At 35.1% G+C, this 25818-nt stretch overlaps 2 protein-coding genes across 2 annotated transcripts; one reads left to right on the top strand and one right to left on the bottom strand.

Annotated features, from left to right (window-relative positions):
• The first annotated feature begins 1617 nt into the window (after positions 1 to 1617).
• LOC133881248 (transcription factor RSL3-like) lies at positions 1618 to 3900 on the top strand. Its single transcript, XM_062320178.1, is given in 6 exon segments — positions 1618 to 1755; positions 1757 to 2152; positions 2268 to 2474; positions 2578 to 2643; positions 3644 to 3723; positions 3843 to 3900. Coding segments are annotated over 6 exon segments (945 nt in total).
• A 2927-nt stretch (positions 3901 to 6827) lies between these two features.
• Positions 6828 to 8763, bottom strand: LOC133882778 (transcription factor bHLH84-like). The gene is made up of 5 exons (XM_062321990.1): positions 8185 to 8763; positions 7784 to 8014; positions 7505 to 7570; positions 7337 to 7402; positions 6828 to 7212 (listed from the first exon to the last, which is right to left on the bottom strand). The coding sequence occupies exons 1-5, from the start codon at positions 8734 to 8736 to the stop codon at positions 7093 to 7095; spliced, it is 1035 nt and encodes a 344-aa protein (XP_062177974.1). The 5' UTR covers positions 8737 to 8763; the 3' UTR covers positions 6828 to 7092.
• Positions 8764 to 25818: the final 17055 nt, after the last annotated feature.

The raw sequence follows: 25818 nt of genomic DNA, 5'->3' as shown, positions 1-25818 counted from the left end.
AAAATTCTACTTATAGAGAAAAAGTCTAAACGTTACACGTCTCTTATACATTAATTAGATCCAATTTTGTCACAAGAGAGATACTAAAAGTATGTTTTTACTATGTAATTTTTCTAACATTGATATCAGAACCATAATTAGTCGTTCCTCTCTCTCTCTATATATATATAGAACAGTGGTTCTTGAGTTTATGAGGTTGCATGCATGATGCATCCACCACCAATTCTGGCGATAATCGCCAACACTACCATGCCAAAAACGTGCAAACACTGCCATTTGAGCAGTAGTAGCCTGCACTGGCAGTGACTACACTCCTTACAAAGTGGTAGCTCGCCCAGGCAGTGCCACTAGCGCACAACAGCACTACCATGCACGCAACAACAGATACAATACGACAAAGGATAAGAGTTCCCCGTAAGAGATGGTGGCACACAAAATGATAGTCGATCTCAATATGTTTAGTACGTTCATGAAATACATAATTATGCACAATCTGAACCGCACTCCGATTATCGTTAAGTATAAGAAAACTAGATGTATGAAGAACATCCATATCCTGTAAGAGCCAACGTAGCCAAAATGCTCATAAGGGATGTCGGAAAGGACATGATATTTAGCTTTAATATTAAAGCGGGTAACAACATACTGTTTCTTGCTACCAAGAGATGAGAGAATCACCCAGTAAAAAACAATAACACGTAATGTAACGATAGTCAGTGGGATCACCTCAATCCCCATCTGAATAAACCTGTAAGTATAATGATGAGTGAAGAGAGAAACGTAAATCGTGAAATAATATGCCCTTTACCTAGCGAAGAATATATTGCAGTATAGTGAACTAAGTATGGTGCAACATGAATTGACTGACGAGATGAACTACATAGATAATATCTGGTCTTGTGACAATAAGATAAATGAGACTCCCAACTAATTGTTTATAAAGAGTGGCATTTGGAAGTAACAAACATCAGTGACTCGAAACTTGACATTGTCTCTAAGGAACTAACAACAATTTTACAATATAATCAATAAGTCCAGCCCGTTAGAGGAGATAAAAAAATAAAAATAAAAAATATTTAGCTTGAAAGAGATAGTGACCATCTGAATCAAAAGACAAATATCAGAATATTCTGAATATATTCTAACCCTGTTTAACATTATATTTCATTATATTCAAAGCAACTCTATATTCTCGCAATCTCCAGGTGCCGCGTTATCCCTTGCTTCACCATATCTGACTCTTATTCTGCAAATTCTATTAATTTCCCTTTTATATATCCATTTTCTAGCATTTGTTGTAGTAAGAAGGTGCGTAAAAGCAACTGAAAGATAGAATTTTGTAATCTTTGATGAGCTGTCCTTGGCCCCATCATTGACTTGTGCAAATTTTACTTAAAAAAATAAATAAATTTGGATTGTTTTGTCTGAAAATTATTGGCAATAAGGAGTTCAGATCTCTTCTGAAATGAAGTCAAACCCCTGGCAAGAAGTACATGCTGGGTATAAATATATCCTACTCTCCTTTCTCACCAAGCACCAAGCAAATTGAGCTTCTCCTAACATCTCACACTTCCCAAAAAAGAGACCCTTTTCTCCTACAAGCTACCAAAGAAGAATATGGTGCCTGTAGGAGCCACCTCTGAGGGGGAATGGGGGTCTCTTAGTGGAATGTGTGGTGCTGAGGAGGCTGATTTTATGGCCCATTTGCTTAACTACTCTTCAATACCCAATGAGATAAATGGCTGTTCAAGCTTAATTGGGAGTCCCTTCTACTTTTTGGCCTGACTATGATTCAACTATAAACATGGCAGGGCTCACTGACAGTTCATGCATTTCTTTGGAATGTGATAGTTCTAGATTTTACAGCTTTTCTGAAGGGACTAGTTATATTAATGGTGGTAGTTTGAGTCAAGAAAGCTACCACTTGAGTGATCCCCAACCAATTCTGACATCCAATAATAGCTCCATGTCCATGGATTCAAGCTCTTATATCATTGATGGGGATGACTGCATGAACCAAGAAGTAAGTGAAGGCAATGCAGAGGACATGCCTGAAGCTGTTCTTCCTGATAAGGATTTACAGCTGGAAAGGGAAACTGAGATTCCAAAACCAGCTGAAAATTCTAAGAAAATAAATCTGGGTTCAGGATATGTAAGTAAGATAATGCTTTTTTCATCACCTCCTTACAATTGTGCAACTTTTTGCCTAATGGAATAAGGTAGAAATGGGTTATATGGCATTTACTTATCTTCTTTCCATCAAGTAGGCTTCGAAGAAAGAGAGGATTATACAATCAAAGAAGCATCAGAAGCTTTCTTGGACTAGAGTCACAGAAAAAGCTACTGATCTTGGCCTTGTTGGACAGAGCTCAAGCAGCTGCTCCTCAGAGGATGACTCCAATGCTCCCAACTTGAAGGGCAAAACAAGAGCCAGTAGGGGATCGGCCAACAATCCCCAGAGTATCTATGCAAGGGTAAGTTACTGCAAATGCTACCCCATTGACCCAACATCATCAAAACCTTGCTGCCAAGCAATGTGAATTTATTAACTGATCATTATTCCATTTTATTTTGCAGAAAAGAAGAGAGAAAATAAGTGGGAGGCTAAGAGTCATACAGAACCTTGTCCCTAATGGGAGTAAGGTAAGCAGTTTATTCTATACATGTACTATGTTAAATCATTAATTATCTGATAGAAAATTATTGGTTAATTAATACTGGAAAAAATACATTTTACCCCTCTAAAGTTTAACAATTTTTTCACTTTTGCCTCAAATGTTTAAAAAGTGACAATAAATCCCAAAAAAAGTTTTTGAAATTTTTAATGTAACCACTACGTTAGACATTTTCGTCTTCTTTAAAGGAAAATGGCTCACATGTGAATTTTTTGGTTCAAAATTTCTAAAATTGCATCATATACAAGTGTTGAATTCCCAAAATGATCCCTTTTTTTTTTTTTTTTTTTTTTTTTCTTTTTATTCGGCCACCCCCAAGAGCCATTTGGAGGTCCCTCACCCATCCCATTGGCCAAATGGGGGTGGCCAAGGCACCCCCAAAAAGTTTGGGGGTGGTTTCGACCACCCCCATTTAGGTAAGATTGGGGTGGCCGCTTCTTGAGAGTGGCTGCAACCACCTTTTTTTTTTTTTTTTTTTTTTTTTTTTTTTTTTTCTCTTCTTTTTCTTTCTTTTATATTTTATATTTTATATTTTTATTTTTTTAAAGAAGGTATGAGCATTTAGGCATTTTCAATAATTTCTGTTAAAGAAGACATAAAATAATTACCGAAGTGGTTACATTGAAAATTTTGAAATTTTTGCTAGGGTAAATTGCTATTATTTAAACATTGGAGGCAAAAAAAAAAAAAAAAAAAAAAAAAAAAAAAAAAAGAAAAAAAGAAAAAAAGAAAAAAAAAAAGGTGTTTTAACACTTCTCCTCACAGGTGAGTTCAAACTCTTCGTGATCAACAAGTGAGACCCAATATATAAAATATTTAATTGAAATAATGTTAAATTACAATTTATCTCAAAAGTTTATGCTAATAAAAAAATTGTAAATTTAATTTTTTAATTAATATTCTAAGAGACATCGTATTAGCGCCTATAGTGTTTTGAAATTCTCAGAATATATATAATGGTATTGCAGGTTGATATTACAACAATGCTTGAGGAAGCTGTTCAATACGTGAAGTTTTTACAGCTCCAAATCAAGGTAATAGCAAAAGAAAATCATTCTTATTCCATATTCTGAAGGACAGTTTAGCATATATATATATAACAGCACTAGTTTCATATGAAGATACTTACTGATCTAATTTTTCATTTTCTTGTTAATTTGTAGCTCTTGATCTATGGATGTATGCTCCCATTGCTTACTGTGGAATGGACATTGGGCTAGCTTGATGGGAAAATCACAATGCTGAAAAATTTGTAGAAGATCATAAAGGGGGATGGGATAGCCGTTTATATGGTGCACAATACATGATACATGAGGAAATCATTGCATACTTGTAATTAATCAGCTTATTTGCATAAGCAATCATCAAATCCTTATATAATGAATAAGTCATCAAATTTGGCCAGTTCTATCTTCTGCATTAAATGACAATCATCCTTATATAAAAACAAATATATACTTGTTTAGAGTAACTTCTGGCTGCCAATACTTGCCCCTCGCTATCTCGGGTGATAACCCAAAAGCCAATAAAGCTACCAGTCTTGTCGAGGGCCGCATCCCAGTTAACCTTGATCTTCCCCTAACTTGGTGCTTGCCATTGAGTAACGGGGCTTCACTTCTACTCGGTTGATTATTCGGTGTTGTGCTACATGCTTTTTGAAACTCTTCAAGCGTGGCTTGTGCATTCCTAAGCATAGTGCCAGGATTCTTAAAAATCTCCTCATGAATGACCGCATTTCTTCGAAGCCATATGTTACGTGACAGAATTGCCACCAAAGCTAGCTCATCTTTGTTGCATCGCTCTTGCATAACTTCCCATATATATAGAGCAGAAATCTCTCCCCATAGCACTGGTTTTTTGCAATCTCATCGGACTGCAACCCCACACATCTTGGGCCGAGGGACAAAGCCGAAGAACATGCAAAACTGAGTCGGGCTCTCTTGCACAAATAGGGCTCTTTGCATCCTTAACTACAAGTGGGTCTTTTGAAGTGTGGGAAATATTAGCCCTTTGATACCTCTGGACACCGTACACAGACCTTTGGGACTTTCAGGATCGGCCCATTTAGGCCTTCAATTCGGGTTGGATATGCAGACAACCAATTGAAAGAACCGGGCTTAGACCCGTCACCCATTTCGCTCACGATCTCCACTTGGCTCTCTTCATGTCTAATCCTAAGCATAACCCGACAAGACCCACCTGAAACCATTTAGTAAAAGAAAAATAAAAAACCATTAAGGGCACCTTTTTTCTTTCTTTTTTCTGAAGAGAAGGGCACTTTTAATACTCTTGGAATGATGATTACCTAGGAATAGCTTTTTAGCAATGAGTATTACTAAGAATACCAGAAGTGGGAATGAAATGATCAATCATATTCATTCGTTCAATTGGGTAATTATGTTGTAGTAGTTAAGGGTGTTTAGGTGGGGCGGTTAAAAATCGTTCCGCATATATCCACTATAAATCCGACTGTCCACATGAGTTATGGACATATTTTTAATCCTTAATTCCAGGTAGGTGAATACCATATTCGCTGCACATATGTGGGCGAATAGCAAAATTGGGTAGGATTATCCGCCTCCACACACACGCACACGTGCGCGCGCACATATATATATTAAAAAAAATTATTTTATTAAACTAAAACAATGTTGTTTTAAGGAAAAAAGTAAGGCAACTGTTGTATTTTATTAACAAATTGAAACTGCATGGGTACATCATAGAGGTTTATAGGTGTTATAAATTTTTTCCAATTTACTTGTATTGCCAAAGTTGATAAATAGATGCATTTTTTTTTTTTTAAGATTAGAATTTAATTTATAAATATTTTGTATTGCTCAATATACCAAGGTTATTAGGCTTTTATCAAAATAGTTAGAAACCCAATTGCTAAACATGCAAGATACGAGCATTAAAACGTGCATGGATTAGTGTGTTCTAGCTTGTACCGTTTGTTATAAACACGAAATAAATCTTTAAGATTTATCGTTTTCTTGCAAAGATATACTAATATCAACATTAATTATCCATTCGATCATTGGAAATTAAAGTAATTAGACATGTTATAAATACGAACTATACTGTGAATAAATGCATGGAAAGCAAAGTATTAGGGATTGAGTTGGAGGTTATTATCCAAGGTAGACGTTCTTCAAGCTAGAGGAACACGGATTCTCCAAGAAAATCACTCTCTCTCTCTCTCTCTAGGGTTTTTAGGGGATATGGTCAACGAAATGGAGTCTAAGGATCATAAAAATGGCTTTATAATCGTATGGTGCATCAACAAAAAATGGCTAAAATGTCAAATTTTAAGTTGCTTATAACCGTCTTTGAACGTTCGTTGCTAGGGTTCTATCGATTGTTCTTTGGCCCTAAGCGAACGTTCCGTGCTTGCAGAATTTTAAAGTCTTTAAACACCCTTTGTGAAGTAATTTGTGCATGAGTGCAAAATTGATAATAATATGCTAAGAATAATCAACTTGTTAGCTGATAGAACAACTAGCTAGTGTTTGATGCTGGAAAATATTCTTCTTCTTAATTTATAATTGAACGTATGAATGATATTATATATATACACACACAATTCAAATGGATTACAAAAGGAAATAAATTGGTTATCTGGAGATCGACCACATATTGAGCTATTTATGATTTGGCTTGAAGAGCACATGATTTTCCTTGGTGAGGAGATTGAAGTTTCCTTGTGCAGCAAGATTCTCTTCAGCAGTAATATATATCCCTAACATTAACAATTAGATTTTACTGTAAATTATTATCAGCAAACTCATCATTCCTGAACACTCCCTCACTTCTCTACCCCATTGGAGCAATTAAATCTTGTTTCTTAATTTATTGATCAGTTTCACTTATTCGGTTATTCTAATTAATTAGCACCGGCCCAATTACTCTTTTAAACAATTGACTCCCTTTCCTAGACATGATCGATGTTTGATTTTGTGCCTGCCACATTCTCCAGTGAAGTTAATAGTATCTTATAATATCGTTGAATCATTAGTTGACTTTAAAGGAGAAATTAAGTATTTAATTAATATTCTAATATATAAGTTCGGATATATGTTCACACACTTTCAATAAAATAATTATAAAACATTCTCTCTACTTTTTAAATTATTTGAGCAGAATATTCACAATTACAGTTTAGATTGTGTTGAATTAATAATGGTGCCACCACTTTAATCGATCAGTAGATAATAATAGCTTTCTTGTAAGAGGTTACAATTATTCTCATTTTAAAAAAAAAATATATATCTGCTCATATCATGTCTGTTGCATTATAAGAACCCAACGAGACAGAAAATGGTAATTGAATTAAATCTTTAATTAAATTTCTTCTCAAAATGGACTTCAGAGATTCATATACAAATAAGCCCATGATGAGGAATAGCAATCATGGTCATCACACGATTCTTTTATCCTGTGAATTGTCTGGGTGGGTTGATTTCAGATCGATTAGTCCAATGTCCATTCCATTGTAAGCGATGGGAGAATACATCCATAGATCATCAGAGCTCAATAGCTACAGGGTCCAACAAGAAAACAAAAGATAATTAGATTAATTAACAAGAAAACAATTAAGCTGATTTTCGATCAATTGTGTAATAAATTAAGAGGATTCTGTTTTAAATGTTAATTATTATCACCTTAATTTGGAGCTGTAAAAACTTCACATATTGGACGGCTTCCTCAAGCATTGTGCTAATATCAACCTGCAACCAAAGAATCAATTAGTATATGAACTCCACGTTCGATCACCTCAGACTAATAAAGCGCGGAATTAATAGTTGCATTTTATGGAGAATTCTGCCTACCTTTGTTCCATTAGGGATAAGGTTCTGTAGGATTCTCAGCCTCTCATTTATTCTCTCTCTTCTTTTCTGCAAGATACAAAGGAAAGACCAATTATACAATTTCACATTCATAGGCAAACTTGCATAAAAGTTCATTTTTCGCCCACAAGAACCGTGTATCGGTTGGGTAAGGACACGAACTGCATGCAATCTCGTGATATTAATCGAATGAGTCGATCTTTCGAGCAACGTTGCAGGCAACTTGCATAAAAGTTAGGTATATGCATATGGGGGACTTACCCTTGCGTAGAGGCTCTGGGGATCGGTGGCAGACCCCCTACTGGCTCTTTTTTTCCCATTCACGTCATGAGAAGTAGGCCCTTTCGCGCTCGAACGTGAAGTATTGCAGTCATCCTCTGAGGAGCAGCTGCTCCAGCCCTGCCCATTAAGGCCAGCATTAATACTTTCTTCTTCGTTGTTGCTTGTTTTCTGATTCTTTTTCGATTGTACATTCCTCTTGTTCTTCCGAACCTATATATATATATATATATATATTATTTTATGAAGATCGATCGATGAGTAAAATATATATATGAAATGTACAAAACATCTAATATATATATATATCACCCGGCAAAAAAAGTAGCACAATATATAGGAATTAATTAAGAAGGTGATGAAAAGCTTATTAATGTACTCACATCTCCAGAAGAACTCCGTGATCTTTTCTTAGAATTCTCAGGTGGGTTGTCACGCTTTTCTTCTGGGATTGATTCCGGCACGGGCATGTCAGATTTCCTTTTGGGCTGTGAATCCTTCTTAGGAAGATTATCAGCAGCTGAAGGCACATTTCCAGAAGACTCTTCTCCATTGCCATCACTCTTTTCTTGGCTCAAGAAGTCATCCCCTTCGATGAGAAAGGAGTTGGTGCATAAATCCATGTTAATATCGGGTACAAAAATTGGATGGGAATCACTCAAGTAGTAGCTTTGTTGGCTTGAACTACCACCATGTGAAAACCCGTAAAAATTAGTATTAGCCACATCCGAAGAATGATATGAATCATGATCATGGCCAAGCCAAAAACTAGAAGGGACTTCCAAGCTGCTTGAATGATCATCCCCAGTTAGCTGATCACTCGGTAGCGAAGCGTTATTAAGCAGCAAAGCCATGAAATCAGACTCATCAGCAGCATACGTGCCACTAAAAGAGCCCCATTGATCTCCCTCAGAGATGACTCCCATAGGATTCATATTCTTCGTTTGGAGAAAGGCTTCTCTTTTGATTTGTTAAGTGTTCAAATGTTAGGAGATCTGAAACATATTTATACAAAAACAAGTACTTGCTACTCGTTAGAGGTTGACCTCTTCCCCTATTGGAAGATCTAACTCATGATTGCGCCAATGTAGAAGATGGGGCCAAGACAACTCATGAGAGGGATAGAAGCCATGATAAAAAAAAATGTATAATGCTAATTCTCCATTAGCTAAAAGACTAGACATAGAATATTAATGGAATATTAGCAAAGGGATTAATTTGTGATTAAACAAGTCAGAATCTGAAAAGGGTTTTGGTGAAGTAATGGATATATAGATTCAACCATTGTTAGCGTTCGAGCGGGAGAACGTGGGGGGTCGCGTTGAATTATATATAAAAATTCAGTATGTTAAGCACAGTGAAGGAAGTTGTGGAAATAGGTTTGACGTTCTCAAATACTACCTGGAAAGAAAACATTAATGCATCTCTTTGCTGGATATTTTGTACCCTCCAATTGAAACCTGCCAACTTTTCATTTGAGTGATCTTAGAAACTCATTAATAATTAAGAACATTAACCCAGATATCGTCATCATCATAATTAATCAACGATTAGTCACATCTGTTTATAGGTACAAAGCTTGAATCCAGGCCTAAATTCATTGGCTTATAGCTAGGAAGGGTTGTTAAGAGGTAACCTTATTGAGGCCCCCAGTACCCGGCCATATGGTTTGGCCAGCTCCAATTTAATTTATTAAGGCCCCAACTTCTTATCCTTCGCAATTCTTTTAACTGTAATTGTTTAAGCATTAATTCTTGGTTGAATGTAGGGGAATAGGTCACCTGGGTCGTCGTTGCAAAATGAAAAACTATTATCTTATATATATCTTTGTGCATATTAGGATTAGCAATTTTTTATATGATTCGTGCATGAATCCCTATATTTACACGGTTAGCAATTTTTTACATGATTCATGAATAAATATATAGATCGTCATCGAAATGATCTAAGTTAGCAGATATTTTTTGTGCAGATCGATCAGTGAGGTACGCAAATAACACCATCCCTACAAAATATATTCAGCTAGACTAATGAAGATCGAACAAAACATGTACATGGCTGTACTGAGACAATGACCTTTGGTTTGCGGTGTCTACTGGTCTAGGAAACTGACAACTGTCTAAGTTAGACCAATTCCAGTATTCCACCAGCCATATATATATATATATATATATATATGTCTGCACAGATAGTTACTGGCTTATGGAAAGAGAGTGAACCATATTTTCTTTGCTACATTCGATCTGTAGAGGCAAGTATGTATGGGATGGGGAAATGCTTTACTTTCCAAATTTTCATTTTAAAAAATAGTCCTCAAACGATGTGTTATCATCTTATGAGATGGTGACACATCATTTGGGAATTAACTTTTAAGAAGAAAAAAATTTGGTTAGTGTAACACTTCTTATAGGATCAAAGACACAATTCGACGTTAGTACTTGGAAATTTACGTAAATAATTAGGAAACCACTCATAATTTTTCATTACTTTTACAATCATATTCTTAAACTTTAAAAAATAGCAATTTAGTATATCTATCTTTTAATTATATATATTAATTGTTTTTCAAATATTCAGGCGGCGTGAATATTTTTGTAAATTCCATTAAATTCTGACCAATACCTAAATTGGAAATTTCGACATTCCTCCGTTAGGATTTAACGAAAAATTTTAACGAATGATTGAAATTGAAAAAAGTTGAAAGATGAATTAATAAACTAAATTGACATTTTTTAAAAATAAAAATATAATTGTAAAAATAATGAAATATGTGGTAAGTAAACTTTTCACAACAATTATTTGTTTTGTATATTAATCTGCACGTAAGGATTTGTCTGAGCGAAGCTGCCCAGCTCATTCCAAGGAAAGATCAACGTACGTACAGCAGTTTTTTCTTCTTCTTCTTCTTCTGTTTTTTTTTTTTTGTAACATTATGATGTATTTAATATATATTGTAATGGGTGCCGGCCATTGCACGATCTATTGTTGTATTAGTGGCATGTAGGACTAAAATTATGCATATATATATGTACGTTCAACGACGTTGAGAGATATGTAGGGGAATAAAATCTTAGCATGATTACTACAGAGATATTGAAAACCCCCTGTTGAAATCTGATTTTGTTCTTAATTTGCATGTAGATATATGATATATCACATTATTTTCTATCCTTTTGGTTCCTGGCCGGCCCTTCTAGATCGACATCGGCCACTTCTTTTTTCGGAAAATGGCATGGCGCCTCTTGGTTACAGCCAAGAGGGCACCTGTTTTCTTTCATACCCACCAACCCTACATGCCAAGAGGAAGAGGGAACCTTCTATATATATATATATATATATAGATTAATTTAGAAGTTTTTTTTTAATGGTGAAGAAATTAGCTTAATTAGATCGATCAATCTTGTGTCTCGATCCTAGCGTGAGACACATACAGACTGTCTAGGACTCGAGGGTACACCTGATCATTGAGCAAGGCTTTTAATTGTTTTAGGCCAATTAGGGCACCGTACCCTAAGCTAAACCCCCCCCCCCCCACATTTACGCATAGCATATATTATTAGAATTGTGGAATAAAGGTTGTAAAGTAATTTAAGATCCAAGAGATAGAGAAAAGTATTGAATAAGGTTGAGAACAAACCCTAGCTGCCTAATTAAAGAAACAGATAGTAACTCTAAAAATACTGAAATTTTATTTAAATTAAATTTAAAGTGTTGAACTAAGTCTACAAGTCGGGTTTAAATAGCAAAACAAATTATTTGACTTTAACCAAATACGACAAAAATCTAATTATTACTAAACCTTGTGAGTAATTAATACTATGTGGATATGATTTTCTAGGAGCAGGATAATTAATTATGCACATCATAATTAAAAATATAATAGCTTAACTAATAGGAAACTACCAGGTCAAGAACCTGCTTAAACATTAATTGTCTTTCTAAACTATTGCAAGTGGAACTTCAAATTTGGCGTGAAATTAATTAAGGACATTCTACGACAAAAGTTGTCATTGGTAAGACGGGAAGAATAAAGATTAATTCACAACAATTAGCAATTTGAAAAGTTATTGTGAGCGGTCACTTGGGATTCAGTTGTTCGGGTATGTGATTGAAAAGTTTAAAATTTATTGAGGTAGCTAAGTCAATGAATACCACTTGGGCTCTCTCAGAATAGCTGTCCAAATGAAAATACAATATTTCTTCTCAATAATTGGGGTTCCGGATCGGGTTCATTGTCCATATTGCATTTATAATGGGCAACTCGTATAAGAGGGCACTCGGACCCCATTTTGTACGTTTGGGCACCTACTCGAACTATTCGAATACTTATCCTAATTGAATGTGGCCTGAATGCCATCTTATAGAAACTGCCATTACAAATGCAATATGGGCAACTCATTGTATAATTAAAGTTACCTAAAGGGTTTAATTTTTCAAGTAATATTGACTTAGAGAAATTAGTTTATCTTAAAAGTCTCGAGAGATGGTTGATAAATGATTACTTACCTCAAAAATAGATGACTAATTTGAACGATCAACTATTTCATATTAATTATTATTAATTTCAAAAGCATAAACTGATAAGGAAACTTAAACATTTAATTATATTATTCTACCAGCTTCAATAATATAATCTTTAAATAAATAAATAAAATTAAAAAAGAAAAGAAAAGAAAAGAAAAAAGAATTAGACAGTGATCGAAGATATAAATTGAAAATAACAAGGTTTGTTTATTTATCCCAAAAAAACAAGAAAAAAAGTTGGCTCAACTGCCTGGTTAATTGCCTGGAGCAACTTAACAAAAGGGAGCAAAGCCACTAATTGCAATACTAGAATCAATATTATTGTTAATTATAAGAATTCTTATGTGTTTTACTCCAAATTAATTAGTCAAAGTAATAATTAATTGATTATAAAATCTAGTTCTACTTAGTGCACAATCAATGCGGGATTCACACTCATATAATATTTTCACAATCCACACACCCAATATAAAACTTAAACGTACACATATCTATAATAAACTTACATATATATCGCATTAATTTTTCTCTTTACTATCCCCTTCAAGAAGCTATTCGCAAATACAAATTAAATTAATGGATTTGCCAAGATTTATAGTAACAGCTGGCTAAATGGGAATTAATCCACTTCTGGATCATCCAAGCTGACCCGGCATCAGATCCAACAAAATCGATCAAAACCGACCATAGTAGTGATCATTGGTTGGATTGTCGTCAATAATAAAAACAGGTTTCCAACATGGACCAGTCGACTGTCTAGTTTTAAACTGTCAGAAAACCAACATTTATTTATTTATTTTTGTGAATAGAAATCCAACATTAATCCCAATCCAATCGATGGTGGCAATGTGCGAGATATCACACCCACACCACCATCCTGCTACCATATATATGCTAGAAGGGTGGAAGATCTTGTTCCCATATATGCATCGATCCCCGGCCACCGCCGCCACCCCACCGGCCACTGGCCTGACAAACTGATCAACCACATATAGACAATTACAATGCGCGTGGTCAGTCAATCAGCTCATGGGATAATTCCCAACGACCACACCGTTCGGTTTGATCGTCAGAAACCACCAAAATCTGACTCTAGGAGATCGATGTTCATCCCTAGCTACTGTTAAGCTAAAATTATAGTATAATGTACCGTAGACAGATCTTGGTTCTCCACATTGTAAAGTTTGTTTTGATCACATGCATGAATAATTTGCATGTGTGGAAGAATTAGAATGAGAATTGCAAGCGATTAATCTTACTTACAATATGGGAAACTTCGGTACTTTAACTCCCCTGTACTTTTATTATTATTACAATTATCTCTTCAAAACTTCAAAAACTCTCAATTTACTATATTTATCTTTCATTTTTTTTCAATTTCACTCCTCTTCTAGGATTTTCCATTACATCCTAACGGATGTGTGTCAAAATTTTCATAATACGATTCATTTTTTCTAGGAAAAAAAAATTGCAATGATTTAAGCGTTAGACAGGATTTAACAGAATTTACAAAAATACCTACGCCTTAATCTTTGATTTTTTTTTTATATATATATATTTTTTCTTTTTTTTTAAAAATAAAAAAGAAAAAAGAAAGAAAGAGTATTTTGACCGAATTTAACAGAAAATACTAACGGATTGGTATAATTGAAAAAAATTAAAAAATGAATACACTAAATTGATCAAGAGTTTTTAAAGTTTATAAGGGTAATTTCCAAAGAGGTGAAAATTTTGACCGAATTTAACAGAAAATACTAACGGATGGGTGCAATTAAAAAAAATTAAAAGATGAATACACTAAATTGATCAAGAGATTTTAAAGTTTATAAGGGTAATTAATTTCCAAAGAGGTGAAATTTCATATAAGTTAAATGAAGTTTCCCCTCTACAATATTTTCCTAATGCCAATGAGGCCAGTTTGAAAGTAACATCATTTTGCATGAAAAATTTGATCCCTATCCTTATTATAACATGATCATAAGTGTCATATTGAAATTTGACTTCAGAATTAAGGAGAAATATGTGACTTAATTAATGAAAGATCTTATTTAAGGTGAACATATATAGCTAGGGGCCCAGTAAAGATTTGGTAATTAATGATCTAGATGAGATACTAGCAAAATTCTGGGTTTACTTTTGTTAATTAGCATAAGTGATAATGATTTCTTAATCACAACAATCGCCATCAAAGAGTACATATATCTAGTACCCTGTCGACAATAGCAGAAGACATCGTTTAGTTAGATCCTACCTTAACCTAACAGAATCTCAATCTAATTAGTATGAGTCAATATACTAATTAATTAAGACTACAAATCTCTAACTTACTTCAAGCTCAGGTCCCTAAACTAATGTCAGATTAGCATTGTAATTTGTATTTATTTTTGGACAGAGATGTAGATCGTGACAGAAAATTAAACAAACAAAAAAAGAGTTGTTTCTATGGCCAAACCACTTCTCGTGGTCGAGGGTTGTTCAACTACTTTCAAACCGGTTATGGGAGGCCAAACCACTTTTTTAACAAAAGGGACATAGTTTTGTCACATCCAAACTGGTCATTAAGGATAGCCAAACTTGTTAGCTTTTTGGATATGTGGTGATTTAACATGGTATCAGAGTCAATTTAAAGGTCTTAAGTTTGAACATTGATTCCGTCATTTACCTCTTATTTCAATTAAATATTTCACGTGTTAGGTCTCACCTATTAAAAGGAAGTCTGAGCCCACACGTTAAGGAGAGTGTTAAAATATTGATTAAGTAATTTAAATTTACCTCTTTCTATCAGCTTAAACTTTTTGGATAAGTGATAATTTAACATGATATCATAATAGAAGTCCTGAGTTCGAATTCTTCTCCATTTACCTCACATTTCAATTAAATATTCCACATGTTGAGCCTCACCCATTAAAAGGGAGTTTGAGCCCACACGCGAGGAAGAGTGTTAAAATACTGATTAAATGATTAAATTTATCTCTTCCTTAAACTTTTAGATCAAGTGGTGATTTAACGTAACCATCCTATACATTTAACAAAACCATCCTGTAGTCAAAGAGTGTAGTACTACTCTTTGTAGAGTAATGCTACATATCATATCTTTGTCCTCATTTTATCCTCTTAAAATTGATATGGCTCTTAAAATCACCATTGAATTTATGATAGATCATTATTGGATTTTAATCCAATGGTGATTTTAAGAGCCACATCAATTTTAGGGGGATAAAAAGAAAACAAATGGATGATATGTAGCATTACTTCTCTTTGTATGTATTGCCGCGATCTGAACTATTAATTTAAAATAAATCACCCAAAAAATATATATTATACCCAATACAATACTCAAGAGTATTGCATCGAATCTCAACCCTTTATATATTTTGGGTAATTAGGACATCACTAGCTTTAATGCATATGACCATTGAAAACAAAAAAAAACAAAAATACTTGTTATAACTTCTATACCATTTATTTACACATAATTATAAAATTTATACAACTGTGCAAGCAATTGTGCCAAAAAAAAATACAACTGTACAAGCATGCGGCAAGGGGGTACAGGCTGTAGAGAGATTCTGGATGGATTATTTCATGGCTCTCATTCCAAAATATCTTCATTCTTAAAATAATGAATTCATTTTAATCAATTAATAATTAGTCGTGTGATTATTGATTAATTTATTGAAATCGCCTCCATGAATAAGTAAATAACTTTGACTTGCCACTACTCCCCTCAAATCAAATCTCTAATGCCATGCATTATTCTAATTAAACATTCTTATACAACTTTTTCTAATATTATTTTTCTCATTTTTTTTATTAGAATTTTAGTAAGTTTATCGTTAATATTAGTAAGAAAGTAATACAATTACCTAGAAACATATAGTATATATATATATACACACACACACGAACTGTCACACATATGTAATATCTTTAAATTCTAAACCATCTACATTTCAGATTCTAAATCCTAATTAACGGCACAACTAATCGAAATGTGATTACAATAGATGACATCTAAATCAAGATCTAAAAATATCATAACCTATTTTGCTGCTTTTTCTTTGAGTTCATCACCACATCGCTACATTCCCCTTCAAATAGAAGTTTTTATGGGTTTGTCTCCAAAATATCACCTATGTGCTACGTGGATTTTCCTGCACCATGCACCATTGACCTTACTCTAGCGACCTCTTGTTGTGTCAGTGTCATAAAAATTTATTTTTTTTTCCAGGGACCCTAGCTCGTTCATACCCGCACCTTACACCTTCGTCTATACTCCTAAAAACTGTCCATGTTTGCACCAACTCCACCATCTCGCGGCTCTAATATATACCACTTGTTAAAGAGATTGACACTTTGAAAATCTTTCGGTGAGACCATAATATAGCACATGTTGGAATACCACTCACCCCAAAAAGCTTAAGCCTATGAGTTTGAACCCGACTATGCTAATTAATCACTCACACTTTTGACGTATTTTAACGTGGGACTCAATATTCTTACACTCACATGCACGAGTATACTTAACAATTATAAATGGAAAAAATACATTTTACTCCCCCAAAGTTTAACCATTTTTTCACTTTTGCCTCTGATGTTTAAAAAGTGGCAATGTACCCCAACAAAATTTTTGAATTTTAATATGTAAACACTCTGTTAATTATTTCTGTTTTCTTTAACATAAACTATAAAAAAAAAAAAAAAAAAAAAAAAAAAAAAAAAGACCTAAATGCCCTATTTTTTTTTTTTTGAAAATAAAAAGAGATTTTTTTTTTTTTAAAACAAAAAAAAAAAACAAAGGAGTGGCGATAGCCACCCCCATGGGCCAAAGGGGGTGCCACCCCATCTGACAGGAATGGGGGTGGCTCAGCCCAAGGGTGTGGTTCGGCCACCCCCAAGGGGCCAAATGGAGGTGCCTGATCCACCCCCATCTAGCTCATGCTACCCCCAAATGGCCCATATGGTGGTGGCTACAACTACCTCTCTTTTTTTTCTTTTTTTTTTTTATTATATAAATTAAATTTTTTTTTTTAAAAAAAAAGGCATTTTGGTAATTAACACACACACACACACACATATATATAGGGTAATTTTAAAAAATTTGTACCAAAAAATGCACGTGCGGCACACGTGAGTTATTTTCTGTCAAAGAAAACGGAAATGCATGGCTAACAGAGTGCTTACATTGAAAAATTCGGAAATTTTATTAGGGTACATTGTCACTTTTTAAATATCGGAGTCAAAAGTGAAAAAAGTGATCAAACTTTAGGAGATAAAATGTATTTTTTTTCAATTATAAATTTAAACAAGAAACTGAGACTAAAAGAAATGTTATACATATATACACGTTAAATTATTTCTTTTACTACATTTCAATATTTTAGTAATTAGCATATCTTATCTTAGTATAATTTGGTAAGTAAGTTATTGTAAAAAAATCAAGTCTACACACACATATATATTGTAAGAAAATATAATCTAGGGAAGAGTTAAGAATAAGAAAGAGAGACATGGTTCGGTCTATGACTTACGTCCACGTGTTAAAGCCTTTTTTTAGCTACATATTTCTTTGATATATTTGATTGTGTACAATACTCTATTTATAGAGAAAAGTCTGAACGTTACAAGTCTCTTCTATTTCTACATTAACAACAATAAATCTAATTTATAATCTTGTAATTATCGTCTCTTGAGTGCATGTTATTCTTGTCTCTTGAGTTCTTGTAACTCGTCTCAATATATATAACTTTAATATGTATTTGATATAAATATTATAATATTTTTTTATCTGGATTATAGCTATTAATTATGTCCACTTGTATTAATATTGAAGTAAAACATATATTTAAGTAATTTTGTATATATATAATACGAGTATTTATGCATAAAAATTCACTAACCATATTGCGTTCGAATTAATACTCAAATCCATCCAGCAGAAAACAAATTAAAGAAAGAGAACGAGCTGAGGGGGGGAAAATGTAAACTGCTTGACTTTTTCATAACAAATAGATCAAACGTTACAAGCACAACGAGGTCTCTTTGTGCTTAAAAATTAATCATCACATATAGTTTTTTTTTTTTTTTTTCAGTGCTTTGTTATTGCTTAATTAATTGGGGGAGGCACTATGCAATTATGTTGTCATTTTATTTTATTATCTTTTTTTTTTATATAATTATGTTATTATTTTATTTTTGAGAAATATGTTGTCAATCTATATATATACACATATTAAAGCCAATTGGAATGCATGTGGCCTCCTCGTGCAACTTAAAATAAGAAGACCAACCACAGAAAGCTAGTAGGAAGACAAAATTTGTAAGAGTCTTTTTCTAATTAATTAGCCACCAATTGACGGCTTAAAGTAGCTAATTCTAACACTTTTTATATCTATTGCTTCTTTTGAAATAATTTAAAATGATCAATTATCAGTATTCTCTTCCTCTTTTTTTTTCTTTTTGAAAAAAAGATACTAATTCCATTAAAATCATGAAAAGTGAAAACCAACAAGATCGAGCATAAAGCTGTACATAACCAGAGACGAAAGCTCTGATGTAACGATATCCCTAATACAATCAGGAAAACAGTGAAACCAAACCCTATTAGAATCAAGGCAAGCACCCTTTTTGGCAAGCAAATGGGCAGCCCTATTACCATCCCGCTTAGTATGCCTAATTTCCCAATACTCGCAATTTCTAAGAACCATTTTAATATCCTCCGCAATCTGCTCATACATGGTCCAACTTACCCCTTTATGTTTTATAGCTTTAACTACTTGAAGAGAATCGCCTTCCACAATAATTTTTAAGAACCTCCAAGTAAGACAAAATTCCACCGCACGCAACGCAGCATAAGCTTCAGCTACCACCAGATCTAATACTGAAAAAGTCGTAAAACAAGCAGCAGCAAAAACCTTACCTGAGAAGTCCCTGACAATAAGTCCATAGCCCATCTTCCCATCATGAGTATTTAAAGCCGCATCCCAATTAATTTTTAAATATCTAGCTGAAGGAGGAATCCACTGTGAAAGCCTGGTCTCATCTGAAAAGTGGCCAACATTGAACGACACCCCAACATTCAGATCACCCAATTCGTTCAACTCAACATTCGACACACTAAGCATGCGATTAACCTCTCCTACCAACGTCTAATTGTACTCTTCAATAAATAAATTTGCCGACTGAAGCAACTCTCGAGGACGAAGGAAATTCTCACCATGCATCACACCATTCCTCATGAACCACAAACGTCTGGCAACTTCTGCATACAAGGCCAACTCTTCAGCCGTGCAAATATTCACTAGATACTCAAAAATATCAACAAAAAATTGGCCCCTAAAACAACTCTTCTGAATTTTTCTCCCACACATACTCCATACATCCGAAGCCGAGGGATAATCCCAAAGAACATGAGAAATTGATTCCTTCTCAGTCAAACAAAAATACAAAAGGGATCCAAATCCTTACCTTTCTTATTCAAATTGTCTTTTGAAGGGAGAATGTTATGGCAAGCCCTCCACGAAAACATTTTAACCGAATTCGGAACCTTCATTCCCCAAATCAGATTCCACAGCGGATTGCACCTTGGCATATATGAACAATCACCCAAAGTAACCTCACGACGCAAATGATAAGCACTTCGCACAAAGAATTCACCCGATGCAGTACCTCTCCAAACCATACAATCAGAATGCCCATACTTACTAATAGGAATCTTCAAAATAACATCCACCTCCTCTTTATTAAAGATAGAAATCAATAAAGCTTCATTCCACCATTTAGTAATCAGATCAATAAGGTTACTTATAGACGCATTAACCGGAAAAACTGAAATGGCTTCCACAACCGAAATGTCGTCGGTTGTGGAAGCCATTTGTCCCCCCAAATCCGAACAGTCTCACCATTCCCGATCCGCCATATAATACCCTCCCGAATAAGATCTTGAGCAGAAAAAATACTCCGCCAAGCAAAAGAACGGTGATTTCCCAACTTAGCCTCCAAAAAAGAATCTCTCAAAAAATATTTGGCTTTTAATATCCTTCAAACCAAACTTGAAGGATCATTAATTAATCTCCACCCCTGTTTAGCAAGCAAAGCTAAATTAAAACACCTTAAATCACGAAAGCCCATACCTCCTTTGGATTTCGAAAAACCCAACTTCTTCCAACTTATCCAGTGGATCTTCAAATCATTTTCCTTATGCCCCTACCAAAACTTTTGCATCATAGAATTTATTTCCTTACACAGACCCATAGGTAATAAAAAGACACTCATTCTATAAGTAGGAATAGCTTGAATCACCGCCTTTAAAAGGATCCCCTTTCCTGCTTGTGAAAGAAATTTAGATTTCCAATCATGCAATCGTTTCCACACTCTATCCTTAATACTTTTAAATTCCTGTAAACGTGATTTCCCACTAGAGCTGGAAGCCCCAAATACTTATCATATCTCCGAGTACAAGGAACCCCTGAAATTTGAAGAATAGAAGATCAATCCTCATGACTAGTATTATGGCTAAAGAAGAGAGATGTCTTCTCTTTGTTTAACTGTTGACCCAACGCCTTCTCATAACATTACAATAGGAGAATTAACTGCCCCCAATCTCGCAATGTAGCCCTACAAAACAAGAGGCTATCATCGGCTAAAAATAGATGATTCAAACTAGGGCCCTTTGGTGAAGAGGGAACTCCAGGCAGCCACCATGTTTGCTCCGCTTCAAAAAGAAGATTACTCATAGCTTCAGCACAGATAATAAATAAATACGGAGAGAGAGGATCCCCTTGGCGAAGCCCACGAGAAGGATAAAATTTTCTGATTGTTGCCTATTAATGAGAAGTGAAAACTCCACAGAAGAGATACACTGCATAATCAAATTCCGCCATCTTTGGGCAAAACCCATTCTACACATAACTGCATCCAAGAAGCTCCACTCAACCCTGTCATACGCTTTACTCATCCAATTTAACGGCAACAAAACCTGTTTTTCCCCATTGTCGAGTTTGCATAGAATGCAAGGTTTCGTAAGCCGCCAAAATATTATCTGATATTAACCTTCCAGGAATAAATGCGCTCTGATTTGGTTGGGGTGAGTATCTTCGGGTCCGGATACGTTTGAATATTTCTAATACTTTGTGAAGGGACGTGTTCTGAAGATTAATGGGGAGGCTACTTGGATAGCGTTTCAATATGAACGTTTACCAAAATTCTATTTTCAGTGTGGCATCATTCGTCATAGTGCAGGGGGTTGTTTAGGGAGGAAGACTCGAGTTATTCCGGGTGAAGGATCGTCTAAGCAATTTGGGACTTGGCTTTGAGCGGCTCCTTTGTTCAAACGAATGGGTTATAATCGGGATGGCAATGACAGGGGGCTTTTCTCATCCTATCGTGGTTCACAAGCTATGGATTTCTCTAGCTCAACAGATATTCTTGGTCATATTGGATGGAATGAACAGAGGGGTGGCATGGACCAGAGGGCAGAAGGAAGTAGGCGGAGTGCACTGCAGGAGGATGATTTACAGCAGCTCAAAATTATTGCTCTGTCACGGAGAGCAGAAGGACCGCCCTTGAAGCCACCTTCGGTGACTGCCGGAAGTAAAGCTATGAAACCTATGGTTGTCGTGGAGTCATCCACTACTTTGAAAATTCCCGTTTCACAGCCTTTATCTTCGGCCTTGGATGTTATCGCGGGAGATATTTCAAGAAAGTTGATATTAAAGGATGTCTCTGATGGGCGTCAAGAGGATCAATCAGTTATGGACACTGGGTTGCATGGCGAGGTTCCAGGAGGTGGAGGTCGGCTGATACACGAAGCTGTGATTTCTGATTTTAATCCTCTTGGTTTAAAAGAAGATATGGGCTCTAGCAATAAATTGGGTAAGGTTGGCCCAATGGAAGATGTTGGTATAATAGACTTCTCTTCGGGCCTTGTCAATGTTCCGATAAGTCAGGAACTGTTGGGCCCAGGTCATGAAGTCAGTTCTAAGTTTCCTGACTCTATTGGAGGTATTGGTCACGATGGGATTTTTGTTGCTACTGTCCAGAATGGTGTTTCAAATGACAAGGTACCTATATGGAAAAGAAAGTCTCAATCAGGTAATCGTCATATCCTCTCTAAAATTACCAGTTCAGGCAGTGGGGAAAAAAGGGGGATGAAAAACATTGGTGGTGTTAAGGGTGAGAGTATGATCTCTAGGAAGCAAAGTAAATGGGCTGCTGCCCGTCCGGAAGATTTTTTGGCGGAGGCTGATATTCAACCCCGCCAATCTCCATGAGTATACTTAGTTGGAATTGCCGGGGGCTTGGGAACCTCCGGACAGTTCGGGACCTTTGCCGGTTGGTGAAGGAGAAGCGCCAAACATGGTTTTTTTGATGGAAACTATGTTACAAACTGTTCGGTTAGAGAGGTTGAAGTTTAAATTGGGTTTTGATTGTGTTTTAGTGGTGGATAGCAAGGGTAAGAATGGTGGCCTGGCTCTGTTTTGGTATGAAGATTTTCATGTAACCATTCAAAATTTTAGTAGGCATCATATTAATGCTATTGTTCTTTCTTAAGAACATAATTCTTCATGGCTTTTTACTGGATCTTATGGCCATCCAAAGGTGAACAAGCGCAAGGAGTCATGGGCTTTGCTTCGTCATCTTTCCACGTTCTCTGATGATGGATGGTGTTGCGCAGGTGATTTTAATGAGTTGTTGGTGGCTTCTGAAAAGGGGGGGGCTCGTCGGCCTCAATCTCAAATGAGGGATTTTCAGAGTACTTTGGATTTTTGCAGTCTCCATGATATGGGTTATTCTGGGTCTCTCTTCACTTAGTCGAATGAAAGACATGATTCTTCTTTCACTAAGGAAAGACTTGATAGAAGGGTGGCAAATGGCTCTTTTGCTTTATTGTTTCCTAAACTTTTGATAGAAGTTTTGCCAGCAAGATGTTTGGACCATGCACCCATGTTTTTTCATTTGCATGCCCAGAGGAATAGTAGATGTGATACACAAAGGCCTTTCAAGTATAAATAAGTTTGGTGGCAAGCATATGCTGATTTTCCTAGCGTGGTTCGTACTGTTTGGCGGGTGAAGATGCCTGAGCGGGATACTTGGAGTAACGTGAAGAGCAAGCTCAAGAGTAGCCAATCTGCATGTCGACAGTGGAGGAAGACACATTTTGATACGACAGAGGCTTTGATTTTGCAAAAAACTAGTGTCTTGGGTGTTTTGCAAGAGGAAGCTGATGAAGAGTCCATGGGTCTTGTAAAATCTTTGCAAGTGAAAATAAATGATTTGATTGAGATGGAGGATCTTAAATGGAGACAAAGGGCCAAGCAAAATTGGTTAAAACATAGGGATAAAAATTCAAAAAATTTATGTGCTTGTGTAAACCACAGAAGAATAAATAATATGCTTTTGAAGATCCAAAATTTGGAGGGAGGGATGTGTTCGAATCAAATGGTTGTTGAAGAGGCATTTATGTCTTATTTTAAAGGTGTGTTTCGGTCAAATGGTATTGATAATGTGGAGTTATGTTTGTCTCAAATGCCGAAGAGGATCTCTGAAGAGATGAATTGTAGGCTTTTACAGTCGTGTACCTCTGAAGAGGCGGGGATAGCTTTACAGCAAATGGGGCCTTTTAAAGCTCCGGGTCCGGATGGTTTCTCGGCTGCATTTTATCAACAGAACTGGCCTTCTATTGGCAAGGAGGTATGTTATGCTATTTCAGATTTTATTCGGTTGGGACATATGGATGGGGAGATTAATAGTACGAATATTGTTTTAATTCCTAAGAAAACCAATCCTATGTCAGTTAAGGATTTTCGCCCGATTAGTTTGTGTAATGTTATTTACAAACTAACTTATTTAAAAAAAAATAGATGTCTTTATTATTTTTAGTTTTTTAGTTTTCTAGTTTTTAAATTTTTAATTTTTAATTGGGCAAATGGACACGTGTCAGTTTTTTAAAGCTAGTGACGTGGACTTCCGTCAATTTTTGGACAAAAGTTGGACGGATGTATCATCTTTGTTTTTAGCTAACCATAAACAAGGTACTATCTATGATACAAAATGAAGCACAGAGAACAAAAGATAAAATTGTTAAACCACATGGGGTCAAAGGTCTTTAACCCTAACCAAATTGAAAGTTGAGTTTTCTTTTGTTTTTTCACTTCTCATTCCCGGGGATGGAATTATATAATTATATATATTATCAACGGAACTAAAAAATTTTGTGTGGAAAGGCCAACCTACGTAAATACATAAGCACAAAGATACATATAGTCTCGTTATATATATGTGTGTGTGTGTGTGCGCGCGCGCGCGCGCAATTATGTAAAATAAAAGCAAACAAGAAATTTTCATATTTACGGACGTAATCCTTAATCACGTTTCAAAGAGGTAGAATCCTTAATCACTTTTATTTGGACTTATGGCCCACAAGGGGATGAGGTTCAAGGACAGACTTCAATCGAGGAGTGAAATCTATTACACTTTCAATCCCAAAAGTGAGTAGCTGTGACGCTGTGTAGATCTCAAGATTGATCTAGATAGTGTAAGGTAAGGGAAGTAGAGAATATGGATTAAAGATTGGTTTCCTTTATGTGAAACAGTATTAATGCAGCTACATCCCAGTGCTTTAAGAAACTTTTCCATGAATAATAAGCTATGAATTATGAATGTGAGAATAAAAGTTAGTACATGCATGATGTATGATGTATATTAGGGCTTCTAATATCATTAGGAATCATGTTTAAAATGTGAAAATAGGTTTTAATAGAGGGTTTTAGTTACTGTACAAATTACATAGCATCGAACGTTTGACCCCTGAGGATCGAACCATCGATGCAAGTTAGAGAATGGTGATTTAGATGCATGATTAGGGTTTCATGTATAAGATAGGATTTTTAGTGTGGTCTACGCTTTATAATACAGTATGATTTCAATGACGTAGAGATTAAGATGATTGAATCTGAAAATGAGAGTCCGAGATAAGTAAATGCTTACATAATAGTTAAACTCTTTAAATTTGCAAATGCAATACTTCCGTTTTATAAATTATGAGACCTTTTATACATGTTTACTTTAAAAAAATAAATTATGTTATGAGCCTAATATCTTCATTAAATGATTATAATTGAAAATGATAAATGATAATTGAATATATAGTGTAAATCGTCATGTACGGATGGCAGGCACATATGTATAAAGGCTTGACCATATAGTCCAGAGATTTAGGTTTATTATTTGGCATTGAATTTAATGGTTTTGTAATGTAACTGGTGTTAGGTGTGAAATGGTGCGCGGTTACGGTTAGTGATTATTGCCCCAAACCGCTAACCATAACCGCCTAAAGTGTTTAGTGAAATTTGATAACTGTCTCTACATTGCCATTGCATGGGCTCTTCCGCTCTTGTAAGATGTAGGTTGTTATACATATTCTCAAGTTGTTAGAATTGGATCGGAGATCCATATAAAAGGCCCATTATATATATATATATATATATATATTG

This window comes from Alnus glutinosa, chromosome 11 (genome assembly GCF_958979055.1).
Source record: "Alnus glutinosa chromosome 11, dhAlnGlut1.1, whole genome shotgun sequence".
Classification (NCBI taxonomy): domain Eukaryota; kingdom Viridiplantae; phylum Streptophyta; class Magnoliopsida; order Fagales; family Betulaceae; genus Alnus; species Alnus glutinosa.
Note: the sequence above shows the minus strand (reverse complement) of the source record. Positions and strands in the feature narration are given on the sequence as shown.

Excerpts from the sequence above, each read along its gene's own strand:
- LOC133882778 (XM_062321990.1), bottom strand. The coding sequence starts at position 8,736 with ATGAATCCTATGGGAGTCATCTCTGAGGGAGATCAATGGGGCTCTTTT. Across the intron at positions 7,571-7,783 it reads CCCAGAGCCTCTACGCAAGG|AAAAGAAGAGAGAGAATAAA; the intron begins GTAAGTCCCCCA and ends TGTATCTTGCAG. Across the intron at positions 7,213-7,336 it reads TTTTACAGCTCCAAATTAAG|CTATTGAGCTCTGATGATCT; the intron begins GTGATAATAATT and ends TGGACCCTGTAG.